Source organism: Balaenoptera ricei, chromosome 7 (assembly GCF_028023285.1).
Source record: "Balaenoptera ricei isolate mBalRic1 chromosome 7, mBalRic1.hap2, whole genome shotgun sequence".
NCBI lineage: Eukaryota > Metazoa > Chordata > Mammalia > Artiodactyla > Balaenopteridae > Balaenoptera > Balaenoptera ricei.
The window spans coordinates 1734642-1750486 of record NC_082645.1 but is presented as its reverse complement, the minus strand read 5'-3'; the positions used below and the strand labels follow the sequence as shown (position 1 = coordinate 1750486).

Below are 15845 nucleotides of genomic sequence, written 5' to 3'. Positions count from 1 at the left end.
TTTAAAAATCAAAAAAAAAAAAAAAAAAAAGATGTCTTCTGTAAATTACAGCGGAGAACTCATCTTACTTAAAAAGAAAGGAGGGCTTCCCTGGTGGCGCAGTGGTTGAGAATCTGCCTGCTAATGCAGGGGACACAGGTTCGAGCCCTGATCCGGGAAGATCCCACATGCCGCGGAGCAACTGGGCCCGTGAGCCACAACTACTGAGCTTGCGCGTCTGGAGCCTGTGCTCCGCAACAAGAGAGGCCGTGACAGTGAGAGGTCCGCGCACCGCAATGAAGAGTGGCCCCCGCTTGCCACAACTAGAGAAAGCCCTCGCACAGAAACGAAGACCCACCACAGCCATAAATAAATAAATTAATTAAAAAATAAAAAAATAATTAAAAAAAAAAAAAGGAAAAGAAAAAGCATAAAAATTCAAGGGAGCAAAGATTCCAGTAACACAAATTGAGAGAGGATGGAAGGATGGGTGGATTGGTAGATGGATTTGAAACAGGAGGGAAGGGGACAGGGCACAACCTTTAAAAGAATGACACAGCCGTTGAGGATATGACAAAAACCTTGAGCCTTATTATACACTCACTGTATACATCAGCACGCTAAGAGACACACCCACCAGAGCCATGACGGTTCTGAGGCTAACCATAAAAGGTCAAAAAGTGGGCGGTGGCCCAATTAGTGGAAATCCCTGCCCCTTCTCCAAGATAGCTGGAGTAATCCTCCCACTCTTTAGTCTATGAAATTACCCAGCCCATAGAAACTAACCACCCCATAAGTCAGGGCCTCTCGTCTTTTGAGACAGACCACATTCTGTCTGTGGAACGTGTATCTCTCTAAATAAATACCTATCGCTTTGTCTCTCACTGAATTCTTTCTGTGCCGAGACATAAAGAACTTGAGCTTCAGTAAGTCCTGAGGCCAGGTGTGTGATTTCAATGAAAAGACAGTGGGTTCAAGTCCCAGACTGGGGTTTGACTGGGTTTGGGTCCTGGCCTGGGGGTTCAAGCCCCAATCTGAGTTGTGCAGTTTTGGATTGATCCACGGATAGATGAATGGATGGACAGACAAAATGAGCGTACAAAAATTCACTCCAGACTCAAGTGCATAGAACGGGGAGAATTACAAAGGGACATCCCATCTCTCTGACCATCCCAGAAGGGGCCTATCGTATAGCTGATATCACACCAGCCAGTCTCAAAGGCAACTTGGGGAACTTATTCTCATCACCGGGACCAAAGCTACAGCGTGAGCTGTGCTGACAGCCTAATTACATGCCCCTCATTCGCGAGGGCTCTGCAGTCGGCAAGAAGACAAAAATCCACTTACATGTATTCCCTATGGGCAGAGTGTACAGCGGCCGCGTTGCTGTAACGCCACAGGACGATCGCAGATGACAGGACGTCGAGGATGGCATCAAACTAGGAGAAGGAGACACGGTATCAGTGGTTTTCCAGAGTTAATAGGGCACAACTGTGAAGACACGAGGTAACCGTTCTGTGACTCAGAACATCTGAGCCAGTGACCTCAGAGCAAACAGGCTTCACATCGTTACAATGCTGGTCATTCGTCATCCTCAAGGTGAATCCTGGGAATTCTGAGCCAGGGCACCCAACACGCCTGCCTGGTGCCAGGGTCACGGCTCCCCCTGGTCCCTCGCTCCTGGGGCCTGAGAAACCACACTCTGGTGTGCTGGGCTCTGCTCCCGGGGCCTCTGGCTCCCAGCCCTCTGGAGACGCGGGCAGGGTGATGACACACGTGAAACTGATTTCCCCAGGGCAGGCACAAGATAATTTCAGCATGTTCCTGCCCATCCCAAGCAGAAGATTCAGGCCAAGGACTCTGTGTTTCTGGCTCTCAGTGGGACTGTTCTATTGATACCTGGGGTCCAGGGGTCCAGAGGGTGGGGTCACCCAGGGGGCTCCGGGAAGTCTGCCAACACCGTGAAATTGGATGCAAAATTTAATGCTTTTGTTCAAATGAACGAGTGAATGCATAAGAGAGAGAGAGAGACGTTAAGAGAGGAGGGGAAAGAGACAGGAGTATGAGAGAGGTGGGCAGGGGGGCAGGGGGGTGGGGTGGAGTGAGTGTGTGTACGGGGCATTTGGGCACTTTTCTGGAGAGACAGTCCACACTTTTCAAAAGATTCTGAAAAGAATCTGCAAGCCTCACAACACTGAGGGTGTGTGTTCCTGTTCCTGCCCACAACAAAGGGAAGAAGTAGGTTTGGGAACAGGAACACACACCCTCAGGTACAGGAAGGCCTGAAGCTATGCAGGAGGGCTGTTTCAAGGAGCTTTCTCTGCATGAGTCACCACACCGCACTTCTCATCTGGAAAATTACAAGCACTAGCACTCTCTTAAAGGGATGTGGGAAGACTTCACTCAAGTTTTCAGCATCTGAGACTGATTTTCTCTAACCAACTCCCATCAGGAAGCAGGCAGGAAGGGCTGGTTATCCCTAGCCTGGCTACGGACTGACGTCCCAGCGCCAGCAGCCCCGATCTTAACTCCCAACACCTCTGCCCACACCAGCAAATGCTTCATTCAACTCCAGTGTGTGCCCATTTTCAAACCTAAAACCTTGGGGGGTTGGGGGGAAGGGCTAAAACCCTATAAGACATCCTTCTCAACCAGCTGCAGAAAACATGGTGGCCCTGATCTCTTGTTGAGAATTAGACAGTGTCACTGCAGTTTACTTCTATTAAATTATAACTGTTTGTAGAAGCCACTTCCATAAAAGGCGTGGTTGTCATGCTCTCTCTCATCTGCTAACCACCCTCTTAATTAAGAGCCCAGTGTGAGATTTGCAGGCTCAGGAGAAACGTGCAAAACTTCATAAAAGTACATTTCAGGTTACTTACTGCAAACCCAAAAGCAGAGGCGCTGTACCTCATAACGGAGACAGCTAAAAAGAAAGAAAATATTATTCAGAATATTTTAAGACCTCATAGATATTTTCTCTCATTTGTGAGACTATTCATATATTTGATATGGCCTTTTACACATCAATGGAAAAGTTCTAAGAGAAGGAAATTAAAAATTAACTGTACTTGTCAAATCAGAGAATTTTAAAAATTCAAGAGCGATGTGAAAAGTGTCCAGACTTCACCTGCAACACCCTCTCTTCCCAGTGTGCCCTGAAACAGCAAAGGGCCAGCTTCAGAATGAAAATGCTCAAGCAGTTGTCAATCAAATGACAGCTGAGGCCCTGAGAATTTAACAACTGGGAATAGAGAGCTGGGAACCATATTAAACTTTGAAAGTGAAACTGTAACCATCCAAACTGTTCCCATAATAAGGTAATTAGTGGTGGTAACTACATGCACACACCATTGCTGGAATGGTTGGAAAAAAATCTCTTGCCCACCAGAGCTTAAAATCCAGTGTGGACCTCATGAAAACTGTCTAGAAAAAGAAAGAACAAATTATCTTAAACAAGAGATGTCTACAAAAGTAGGTGTTACAGTTATAATTAAAACACATTTCATCCATATTCAAAAATCAGTCGACCTTTTGGGGGGCAAGTTGATTGGGTAGCACTTTTGTCTAATTCTGTGATCTGTTCTGTGCCAAAGCCATGTCCAGCTTCAAAGACAGTTCTCAACTTGACTTAATAAGGCAGGTCTCCATGCAAAAGCCATATGAAACAAGCATATGTCCACTCACTAATAAAGAATGAAACCCAACCCAGGGGGTCAGCAAGGCTTTGAAGTGGATTGTTCTGGGCACAGATGTTACAAGCACTCCCTCAAGGAGTAAGGGAGGCATGGAGGCAGGGCATGGAGGTCAATACCCCTTTGGACTCCCACTCGACTCAGCACATGTCCCTTCTCTGGGAGCTGCTCTCTGTCTTATCCATATGGACCCCGGGCGGCCAGATTGTGCTTTGTACCCCTGCCCGCAGCCAGCAGGGGGTCATCTGACCCAGTGCAACCCAAGCATATTTCATTTTCTATGAATTAAGAATTCCTCTGTGTAGCAGAAATACAACGGATTTTATTGCTCTAAAGGATGTAGCTGATAACTATACTAGAACTTATTTCTCCCAATTCTGACCAAGTTCCTGGTAGAACTAATCTACTATGTCAATGTACCTATCTTCTTTGCCTGGCAACAGTTTGATGGATTTTTGAATGTTATAAGCAACCAACTACTGGCTTGATTTTTATAGATAATTGCAACACAAGATTGGCAAGTGTTCTAATCAAGTTTCAAACCTAAAAAAAAAAAAAAAAAGAATTGAGACAGAGAGAGAGTCTAGCCGGTCAATTCATGCTGTTGGAATTGAAACACCAGAGCTAGGGCTGGCCACACTGTTTGCTACACAGACCGAGGAGCAGAGACAAGCTCTTACAGGGGTAAGCACAGCACTGGGGCAAGAGAGAACCGCTAGCTTCTCGAAGGTTCCCAGCCTTTCCAGAGACTCAGCCACATTTGGGTCCTCGGGCTATGTGAGGTGCGTGCAAGCCATTACACTGCTGGCCTTCTGTGTTTGTGACACGAGCTGCTCCTGTCACCCCTGCTGTCACTCTTACTGGCACGGGGAGAAGGGCAAAGCCAGCCGTGTGCAGTGACCGACTGCAGCTTTCAAGGGCAACGTGGGTGTGATGGTGCAAAGGGGCACTGGACCTTCCCAAAGAACTCAACTTCCGGCCAGGTTGGCATGTGCAAAAAAAAAAAAGGCAGCAGACCCCTCGCCAGGTCTGAAGTGCCCTGTAAGACACTGATCCTGCCTCGCAGTAAGTGCTCAGTAACTGTGAATGAAGCTTAATAAAATTTCATAGAAATGAATGGAAATGAGTATCTGGCTTGTTTCCTTTACAGTCTGTTTTTAGGATATCTTAGTTGTGTGCTTTTTGTGGGTGACTTCTTTACCAGTAACGGAAACCTTATTAACTCTTACTAGCATCTTGCTCAATATATACCTCAGATGAAGAGCTGCCCGGGCGGGATCCCCCTCTCCGTCTCCGCCTGCGCTGTCTGGACAGGGCAGCACGGAATGGACCACACAGCTGGAAAAGCCCTCCACTAGCCTTCACAGGAGACCTCCTGCTTCCCAAGCAGTAAACCATCGCTGTAAAACGTTTTAATCAAGTTATGCAGTAATACCAGGCATTTGTAGAGTGGGCTACAGATTGCACGTACTCTCAGAACTATACTGGAAAGTTCTGCTTGTGCGACTTGAGCCTGCCCAGTGGATGAACACCTGAGAGCACAAGTGGAATCTTCATATTGTTCTATCCCAGACACACCAAGGAAAACTGCAGCAGGAGGGCTCCAGGCTCACCTAGAGTCCTGAAGAGAAGGGAGGCATTCCCATGTCTCATTTACTTCTAAATTGGCTCCATCTAATTTCCTTGATGCGATGGAAAGGGGGAAAGGCTGAATATTGCATGGGGAATCGAGGGAGCACTGAAGGGCCCTCCACTTGGGCACAGCTGTGGCAGCTTCCCTGTGGGAGCGACTCCCCAGCTCTCGCGAAGACAGAACAGCAAACAGTCATTAGCACGGGACCCAAATGGAAGAGGTCAGCCCAACTTTTAGGAATTTCTGAAGAGTAGATGACTGTATTTTCCTTGGCCCTAACTTGACATGACACATCCTAATTCTGGGATAAGAAGGGACTCAAAGGAAAGGGTCGGATTGGTTTAGACAGCCAATACTCCCACAGAAAGAGAGCCAACTGTGGGGTTTCCATGAGGGCGTTTCCAACTTCCCTCGTGCTAAGGATGAGTTCCACTTGAAGAGATCCTGGGCCAAGATGACCCACCAAGGCAGAGATTACAGGGCAGGTGCCCCTGGAGCTCACACGTACTTGGCTGAGGGGAGCTGGGAAGCCAGCAAAGGTCCAACAAAAGTCCAGCGGTGCCTTTAAGGCAGGTGCTAGATTCAACACTGGACAACAGAGAAGAAAGGGCCATTTCGACCTCAGACCAGTATGCTGCAAGCTGGCAAGGTCCAATCCCATTGCAAGGGTGGAGGTCTCCTAGGAAGGCTGCTCTGGGTCAAGGCAGAGGCCCAGCTGAAGATAATGAAATCTCTGTGGCCCTCAGCACGCAGTGTGAGGCTGTTTAACACATACCACAGCTGCTCCTGGATGGAGCACCTGAAACCCAGCAGGCCCCTGCGGGGCTCCTGGGCACAAAAGCCTTTCTGGGTCCCCCATTTCTTGTTTGCAGGAAACAGGCTTCATTCAGCCTCCATGACCTTCCCTGAGTTCCAAAGGGCAGGTTCAAACAGTGCTAATCAGGAAAGGGAGGAGAGGTGGAGACAAGGGAAGAGCAGCCCAGAAACAATAGCGCAGACTCCCACTATGGGGACTTTGGGGCTGGTAGATGCAAGCTATTACATTTAGGATGGATAAACAACAAGGTCCTACTGTCTAGCACGGGGAACTATATCCAGTCTCCTAGGATAAACCATCTTGGAAAAGAATATTAAAAAAAGAATGTCTATATATATATGTATAACTGAGTCACTTTGCTGTACAGCAGAAATGAACACAACATTATAAATCAACTCTACTTCAATAAAAAATTTAAAAAAGAAACAATAGTGCAGCCTTGGGGCAGGGTCCTGGCTCTCCCTCAAGGGATACACAGAACAATATCTTTAAGCTGTTTTGCAGGTACTGAAACCCCCAGCAGGTGGGAGAAGTTAACTGTATGCGGCCCCCAAGCACGCAGACCCCAGACCGGTTGGAACCAAAAGGTTGATGATGCTGACTCCCGACTACCTCACCTCCAACCAATCAGAAGAACGCTCACGAGCTGACCAGGCCCTCCTCTTTCAACCATTACTATAAAACTCCTCACTGCCCCCTCCAAGTGGGGACACATAGTTTTGAGGGCATTAGCCTGCAGTGGCCCAAGCTATTCTTTTCTACTTTACCCAAAACTCTGTCTCTGAGATTCAATTCGGGACCGGTGTACAGAGGCCGAATTTCGGCTACACGCCCAACCATCAGCAGCCTCCAGGTTCATCTGGATACCACTGGTAGCAGTGGGAAAATCAGGGACATTTTCAGGAATGTTTCTGCTCCTCACATTCAGAACTTGTCTCTAACACTCATCACTGAACCACGCACTCAAGGAGGTGGTACAGCCTACAGGCCAGTGAGTCTCATTCCCCAGGGAGCTGAGGCCTTGGCTTCCCTCCTCTCATTCCCTCACCCCGACCCCGACCCCGTCTTCAGAGTGGAAGTAGGCTGCCATCTGATTAGGCTGGCCTAGCACACCCAAAAATGCACGCTTAGCAACTGGGCTCCTCGCACTTTCCCTGCTGTCTTGCGTCTTGTTTTTTATATACTAAGACACAGAGTTCTTAAGGTGTTCCTAAGTCAAATGAAGATCTATAGTTTGGGGCCTGCCCAGCAACCGTTCCCCATTCGGGTAGAAGGGCCCTGAGTCTCCTCTGGGAAAAGTATATCCCCTACCCCCAGACTATGGGGTTTGAGTGGGACGGCATTGGGACCCCCACTCTAGTCTATCCCTGTCCCGAGGCCAAAGTTAATGATTCAGAGATGGCACAATTCAATTTGAGCCAGTGACGACGAGTCCTGAGTTTCTGCTGAAAATATTGGGAAGAGGATGTCTTTCTAAGAGGGGACAGTAGAGCCAGCAGCAAGAAAACAGGAGCTGCCAGTAGCAATTCTGCCCTAAGTGAGGGGAGGCTGCCTTAGGATGAAGCCAATGTGGAGGAAAGCAGTCATTAAGAGAGACACAAATCAAACCCCTGGTGACAAGGACTGAACCTCTGGAATCAGCCCTACCTGAAGTCTACCCCTATATTTTTCAAATATCAATACATTGGTCAATAACTTCCAATAATTTTTCTGCCAGTCTGAGTTGCGTTTGTATCACTGGCAGCCAAATGAGTCTTAATACACCTTGAGCCAGTCATCCCTTTTCCAAGAATCTCTTTTAATGCCTAAGAAATGGACAAACACCTTCTACACAAAAGCTTCACAATAGGTTTGCATGATTTATAATAGCAATTATATAAAACTGGTTGCAATTTAAATATCCAGCAGTAGGGTAGTGATTAAAGAACGGTCCATTTAAAGAATAAGCTATACATAGCTGTTCAAAAATGTTTACCAAGAGAGCTATTGGCTAACGCTGATATTAGCAAACTAGATAGAATAATAGTATTGACGATAAACAGCTGGTGCATTTGGTGCCACCAGGACCGGGTGCCACGGGAAAGGATGGGTCTAGGTCAGGAGGGGTTCTGCCTGGTACAGGTGCAAACTGAATGGAGAGGTCAGAAGATGCTTCACTGAGAAGGTGAGACTGGAGCAAAGGTCTGGAGGAGGTGAGGAAGTGAGCAGTGCAATCATCTGGAGGAAGAAACTTCCAGATAATGGGAGGAGTCAGTTGCAAAGGCCCTGAGGTGGGACACCTGGCACCTATGAGGTCATTCTGTCCAAGACAAAAGGGAGTAAGCGGGAAGTGATGTGAGATAATAGATTTCCTTACCGTTTGAGCAAAAAAATTAGGTAGAAAAGGGCAAGAGACAAGACGATATATGTGATACAGCACAACTACACTTTAAAAATGCATTGAAAACAACTTTTTAAAAATCCCTCAAATGATAACAGTGGTTAATCTTTGGTGGGTTGGAATATTTGAGGGCTGTTTGAGTGGATTTCTTTCCTTTCTCCTTTTTTGTATTTCCTACGTTTTCCACAACCATCATATATGACCATTCAAGTTAGAAAAAGAAATCCATTTTATTTGGGGGAAAAATTATCCGACTTGTAACAACGTAGTCAAAGATGTAAATCAGCACAGCAGAAATCAGATTTATGACGCACATCCGAGAGCAGGCGGCACTGTGAGCGCACGAATGCTTCTGGCTACGAGGAACGCGTACTACCATACACATCTTTATTACGTCTCCATTTCTGAAATCCATCTCCCGAGGCCAAATCACCTACAGGAGCAGCTTGCAAATGCCCCCAAAGAGTGCTCAGAAGCATGGTGCAGGCAGACAGGCCAGGGACACAAGCAAAATGTCACTTCCCGTCTAAGGGACCTCCAGCCTCCGCGGTTTTTGCGTGTCCTACACTCCACTTTCACTGACACGTCAAGGGGATAATAACAGCTACACTCCCGGAAGCACACATACAACAGAAGTCCTAAGTAAATATTTATACAGGTCTGGTTGAAGACCAGAACTTCTTTAAGTCCCATTCACGCCAGAAATCACTTCAGCTGGAAACTCCAATTCAAACAGAAGGACAGCTGGAAAATGGAGCAGACCCAGGCAACCCATTGTTCGGGCAAAGCCACATGCAAATCCCGCAGCTGAGTAAGCAGCAGGCTTGCAGAGGTGCAGACAAAGTGCCCTGGAAATGCACAGGGAGGTCCTGGAAATGCACAGGGAGGTGAGAGAGCCAGCGATGCAACTGAGGGTCAAGGCCGAGAGCCCCTCAAGGATGAAATAAAGAATGCCATTTCAGCTGCAGGCGAAATTTATCCAACAATGAGGACCCATCTGTCATTCTCACCGAAGTCAGGCAATAATTGTCTTGAGCCTTAGCACTCTTTAGCAATACCCCAGGTCCCATAACACCTCCCAGTTGCTAAATTATGTGCCCAGTAAAGCTCCGTTAATAAATCAATCCCACTTTAATTAGACCACCTCTGTCCCCCAGACGCCTAGCAACCACCTCACCCACAGCTACGGAGCTACCGCGATTTGCGAACCCATCCTTCCATCATCCACCTTCATTCATCATGCTGGCTGCAACCCAGGCAGCAGCAGGAGTCAAAATTAATAGACTGATGTTCTGACCCACTTCAAGAGAACCTCCAACAGCTTCCAGACGCTCCCTCCCACTCAAACAAGAATATAACGTACCAAAAAATGAGTGACAGGATGCTGAATTCAGTCATCGCTGAAGGAGGAGGGTAAAGCAGTTAGAAAAATAAATCAGCAGAACTGCTTAGCCCGTTCAACTACTCGTCTTCAGCGGCAGCACAGTGACGACTTTGTATTGTAAGAGGGTACGGAAAACCCCGAACGAACTTTTTGGCCAGCCCAATATTTTGGTCTGTCTAGACCATAATTTGCAAAAGGGCACCTGAGGATGTAATTCAGAAGATTTTGTTTGACCTATACAGTATTATTCAAGCATCAGAACTGGCTACCAACATTTTTAAGTCAGGAAAACCTGAGATCTGCCGGTGCTGGGCAGTCCCTTTCAGCGGTGCAGTGCTGTGTTTGGGCGGGGCGTGTTCTTGGCCAGTTGCCTTTCCTGCAGCATTGGACCCAGCTGGCCTCGCTCACCCGCCCGGCCCCTCTGGGTATCCAGCTGACCCGGCAGGCTTGAGGGTATAGCCCTGAGCAGCTTAAGGGAAAGGACAGTAGTTTCACCTCTGTGTCTGCAGTTCCCAGCAAAATCCCTGCTAAATATTCATTTTACTGCATGAACAGTAGCCTCCAACGTTTCCACTGTCAGGCCTGGCTCTCAGCAAATTACAGAAAGCTGTACGGTGGGTGGGTCAGTTCTCAAAGCCAACACCATTCTTTCAGAGATTCATCTTCCCTAGAACCTGAGAAGCAGTCATTAGCCCAGGCAGGCTATGGGCACTGCCCACCCACCCTCCAGGGCTCTGCCTGTCTGCAGACAGGGAAGCTCTTGCCAAGACCTCAGGGATGATTATGAAGGTTTCTCTTTCTTTCACATGACCAAGAGGCAGGTCATGTACAAAAAAGTGGCCATAAAGTCCCTTCCACCATCCCACACCCACAATAACCTGTGTGACCCAAAGCAAGGACAGTCATGAAGAGGTTCAAAAATATTGTCCTTGAGCTACTGCAATGGGGCGAGGAGCATCATTTGATGGTGACCTGGGGAGCTTTGCAATGAAAGATGAATTTGCATTCAGGTTTATAACAGGAAGCAATTCCCAAGGTGTCTCGCCTGAACTCCCCACATCCTCCCAACCGTCCCCCTGCTTTCTCAACATGCAGCCAGAGTGGTTCTAGCTGTCCCACTCCCACGAAAGGCCCAGGTCCTTATGATGGAGGAGGCCCCACGCACTGACCTCCTCCATTAGAGCCGCACCTGTTCACTGACCTCCCCTCAGCCAGGCATGCTCTGCTAGTCTGTGTTCTACCTCATTCTTCCACCTGGAGCATTCTTACCACAGAATCCGACTGGCTCACTCCCTCATTGCCTTCAGGTCTCTGTTCAAAGCTCACCTCGTAGGCCTATCCTGGCAACGCTACTTAATACTGCAACCTTCCCCTTACCATGCTCTAGGGTTCCTTTATCCAGAGCACATACATCTTCTACCACACCATCCCACTTATCTATGAACATTGTATACCATTTGCCCCACTTCACACATTAGAATGTAAGCACTACAAAGGCCATAGGCTTTTCTGTTTTGTTCCTCAGTGTCTCTCATATGCCTAAATCAATGCCTGAACACACAAAAGCCCTCAGCTTGATTGATTGATTGATTCATTGACTGATTGAAACGATGCCTACTGCTTAGCTTCAACCTGCAGTGAACAAAGTCTTCGGGGAGAAAACAGACAGGACTGGGGTTCAACATGCACCGAGAGGCCCAGATGCGTGACCAGGCAGCCATTCCCTGAGCACATGGGAGTGGCAGCCAGCACTCTGCAAGGCATCAAAGAGAAAGCAGCCTCTGTAAGGCCCATTCTTTTAAAGAGAACTTGGAGCATCTGCAAATGACAAAGACCTGGAACTATGGGAAGAGCCAGAACGGCCTTGAACCCAGAAAGCCAAGAGCCAGCACAGAATAAATAGTACATGAAAAAAGAAAGTCAGAATGAGAACAACCCAGGGAGAGTCTCCACCCTGGACCAGGGCACCTCACTCCTTCCAACACACGCCAGACGTTCATTCGCTCTGCTTCAATGAGTGTAACATGAAATGCACCCACCCCCACTCCAGAGCAGGAAATCAGCGTTCCTGGAACATGAATGGGACAACTGCCACTTAACAGGGAAAGACGGGATTTCGAGAGGCTCTCAAGGGTCCCAAGGCACAGGAGGCACCAGTTCAGGGATGAAAAGCCAAGAGCCCAGCTTTTCATGCCAGAGTTTCTTCAGCAACACAGCACACTTTCACTTCGCTTCTTCTACAAACAGGGAATAAAGAGGGGGAAGAGCTGCTGGAAGCAGGGTTACCCAACTTTGATGATCGTTTAGGGACTGTCATCAGTGGAGTAAACGATCCACCCTCACTTGTTCTTACAATCATTCCAAAGACCTCACTCGCCAGAACTAAGGGGAGGAGAAAGGTTCTTGCTGAACGTCAACTGACTTAAATATAATTTTATTCCTCCCTGTACTTTGGTTACTGTGAGCACAGCTCTATTGCCTATGGGTGGCTTGGCCAGGGGTCCTCAGACGACACTCGGCCCTGTCTTGCAACCCTCTCCAGACGAACACGAGGAGCCTGAGCTCCCCAATCATTCTTTCGTTCAATAAACAAATGCTTATTGAGCATCTACTATGTGCCACACACTGCTGTGATGAGCTGGGGATACAGGCATGACTTGCCCTGCGATTTGATGAAATATGCCTCTAAAAGCCCTAACTATCCCTTAATCATAGAACGCTGCTACTTTTGCCTCATAAATAAAGCATTCACTGAACAGAAATCAGAGATGGGGGAATTTTGTAAAACAGAACCTCACAGTTTGTTATCTCTAGCCTTCTGTTCTGAGTGTGGTTGTTCTGTTCTGAGTGTGGGAAAAACTAATGAAAAATGTGTAAGAGCTCTACCTAGAAAAATAATAAAACATTGTTGAGAGAAATTAAAAAAGACTAAAGATATGGAAGGATGTACCATGTTCATGGATTAGAAGACTCACAACTGGCAATCAAAATTCTAGCAGGTTTTTTGTGAGAGAATTGATCAGATGATTCTAAAGTTTAAATAGAAAGTGAAGAGTCAAAATAGGCAAGACAGTCCTGAACAACACAAACACTGGAAGATAGTCACTACCAGATATCGAGATTTATTTCAAAGCTATAATAATTAAGATAGAATAGTATTGACACGAGGGTAAACAGAAAGACCACAAAACAAAAAAAGAACCACACATATATGGTCACTTGATTTACAACAAAGATACTCCTGAAGTACACTGGGGGTAAAAAACATCTTTTCAATAAATGGTGCTGGGCCGCTGACCCTACCTTACACCATACACAAAACACAATTGTAGATGAGCTGTAGATATAAATATGCTAAGTAAATGACAACATAGGAGATATGTGAAATATAATATGGGAGAATATTTTCATAATCTTACAGGAAATACAAGATTTCTTAAACAGGACTTAAATATACTCATCATAAAGGGAAAGATCAGTAAATTAAACTACATTAAAAGACCTCATTAAAAGAGCAAAACAGCAAGCCACAGAGCAGCAGAAGGTATCTGCAATACTTATAACTACTAGCAGACTTCTATCCAAAATATGTGAATTCTTACAAATCAATAAGAAAGAGAAAAACAACTCAATAGGAAAATGGGAAAAAGACTTAACAAGTTCCTCATGAAAGATGATAGACAAATGACCAAGAAACATATGAAAATATGCTCACCTTCATTAGTCACCAGGAAAAATAAAATTAAAACCCACAAAGAAATACCACTACACAAGAAAAAAAAAGGCCGACCATTTCAAATGTTAGCAAGGATGTGATATAACTGGAACTCTTAAAAACTGCTGGTGGAAGTGTAAACTGGTACAAACACTTAAGAAAACTGATTGCCAGTATCTATAAAAGCTAGTCATACTCTATGACTCAGCCATTCCACTACTATACACCCAAGAGAAATGCATACATATATATGGATACCAAAAGATGCTTACAAAAATGTTGACAGCAGCAGTGTTCCTAATTGTCAAAACTGTAAACAATCCAAATGTTCAGCAGTAGAAGGTATAAATTGGTGGTACAGTAAGTTCCCTACCTACAAACAAATTCCATTCCGAGAGTGCAATCGTTAAGTCCAATTTGTTCGTAAGTCCAACAAAGTTAGCCTAGGTACCCAACTAACACAATCGGCTGAATAGTACTGTACTGTAATAGGTTTATAATACTTTTTACACAAATAATACATAAAAAACAAACACAAAAAATAAACATTTTTAATCTTACAGTACAGTACCTTGAAAAGTACAGTAGTAGACTACAACAGCTGGCATACAGAGGCTGGCATCGAGTGAACAGGCAAGAAGAGTTACTGACTGGAGGAGGGAGAGGAGGTGGGGAGGTGGTAGAGCTGAAGGATCATCGCAATAGGAGATGGAGGGCAAGCTGCGCGTGACAATGTACGCCAGACATGTGAACTAACTTACGTGATTGGACATGTGAACACACGTTTGCATCCTTGAAAGTTTGCAACTTGAAGGTTCATATGTAGGGGAATTACTGTACTTGTACTGACATAAGTGCAGGAAGAATACACTTAAGAGTGTTTATTACAGATGTAAGACAGCAAAACATTAACCACTTAGGTATCCATTTAGAAGGTAGTGATTTAGTAAATTACTGCACACTCATTCCATGAGATGATATAATTAAGCTCTTTGAAAAAGATTTGTAATGCTGCAAAATGTATTGAGTGAATAAAGCAAGGTAATTAATAGATTGTGCATGTATGTACAGAAATAAATGCATACACAGGCAGATAAAATTTCAGAGAAGTTACACAGCTGCGGATGATGATGACGACCTCAGAAGGGGACCGGGAGTGTGAAGTTTAAAGGATGCTCTCATTCCACTGTACATCCTTTTGTATGCTTTGGGTCCCTTACTCTGCATATGTACCTGCATCTATTTCCAAGGTGGAGATAGAGGTTCACGCGCCACAACCAGAGAAAGAAAGCTAACCACTTTTGATACAGCCACTGCCAACCAATTATTATGTAGTTGCTTGCCATCGTACACTTAAACTGGATTTAGCCAAAAAGGGCTTGTGCAGATGGAGATTAGAGTTGCTGGCCTTTAACTTTTTAGACTCCCTGGGCTTACTTTCCAGTTAAGAATCACCTAGGGAATTCCCTGGCGGTCCAGTGGTTAGGACTCCGCGCTTTCACTGCCAAGGGCCCGGGTTTGATCTCTGGTCGGGGAACCAGGGTCCCACAAGCCGCACAGCGCAGCCCAAAAAAGAAAAGAAAAAGAAAAAATAAATCACCTAGATCCACTATTTGTCAATATCCACAAAGTAAAATTAAAGGTTAGAGACTGCCCAAAATTAATGGCCCCAAGATAGCACTTTTCTCCATTGCAACAAATCATTTCCTTCCTAGTTGGGGATGGTGGTGATGGGAAATCAAGAGGAGGAGGAACAAATGCAGACATCCTCAGTGATACAACTGTCCTGGACACTCACTTTGTCTCCTAGACATGAAGGTCAGAGAATGTATTTTGCAGTGGCTAAAAAGGTCAGGTCTCCACTTGGCTACATTGCTCCCTCTGTAGGGAGCTTTACATAAGAAAACTTACGTGTTTTCTTATGTAAAGGTCACCGTCACACCTGAAGTAGTTCATTGCATAAGCTTAGCATTCTTATCACTTAAAAAAATAAAATGTGATCCAAATAAGATTAATCATAGAATAAGGCAATTTACTCAACAAATATAATTCACCTTACAATATTTGAAAGCATGTGTTAACTGCTATATTTTGGGGTGTCCCAGGTCTATTATGTTTCAGTAAAATATTGTCAGCTTTCACTAACCTTGAGCATGAGTCATCATGGCCTGCAGAAAGGTAGAAACAAGAATAAAGGAAAGAAATCTTAAGTTCAGTTTCTAAGTCAACAAAGGCATCAGCT

At 45.7% G+C, this 15845-nt stretch overlaps 1 protein-coding gene across 1 annotated transcript in view; it reads right to left on the bottom strand.

The window, feature by feature from the left end:
- The window catches only part of TMEM163 (transmembrane protein 163), a 256319-nt gene that overhangs the window by 91800 nt on the left and 148674 nt on the right, over positions 1-15845 (bottom strand). The window contains exons 3-4 of the mRNA XM_059927621.1: positions 2862-2905; positions 1327-1418 (exon numbers count right to left, since the gene is read on the bottom strand). Of these exons, the coding sequence (XP_059783604.1) occupies positions 1327-1418; positions 2862-2905 (136 nt within the window). The remainder of the gene's footprint in view (positions 1-1326; positions 1419-2861; positions 2906-15845) is intronic.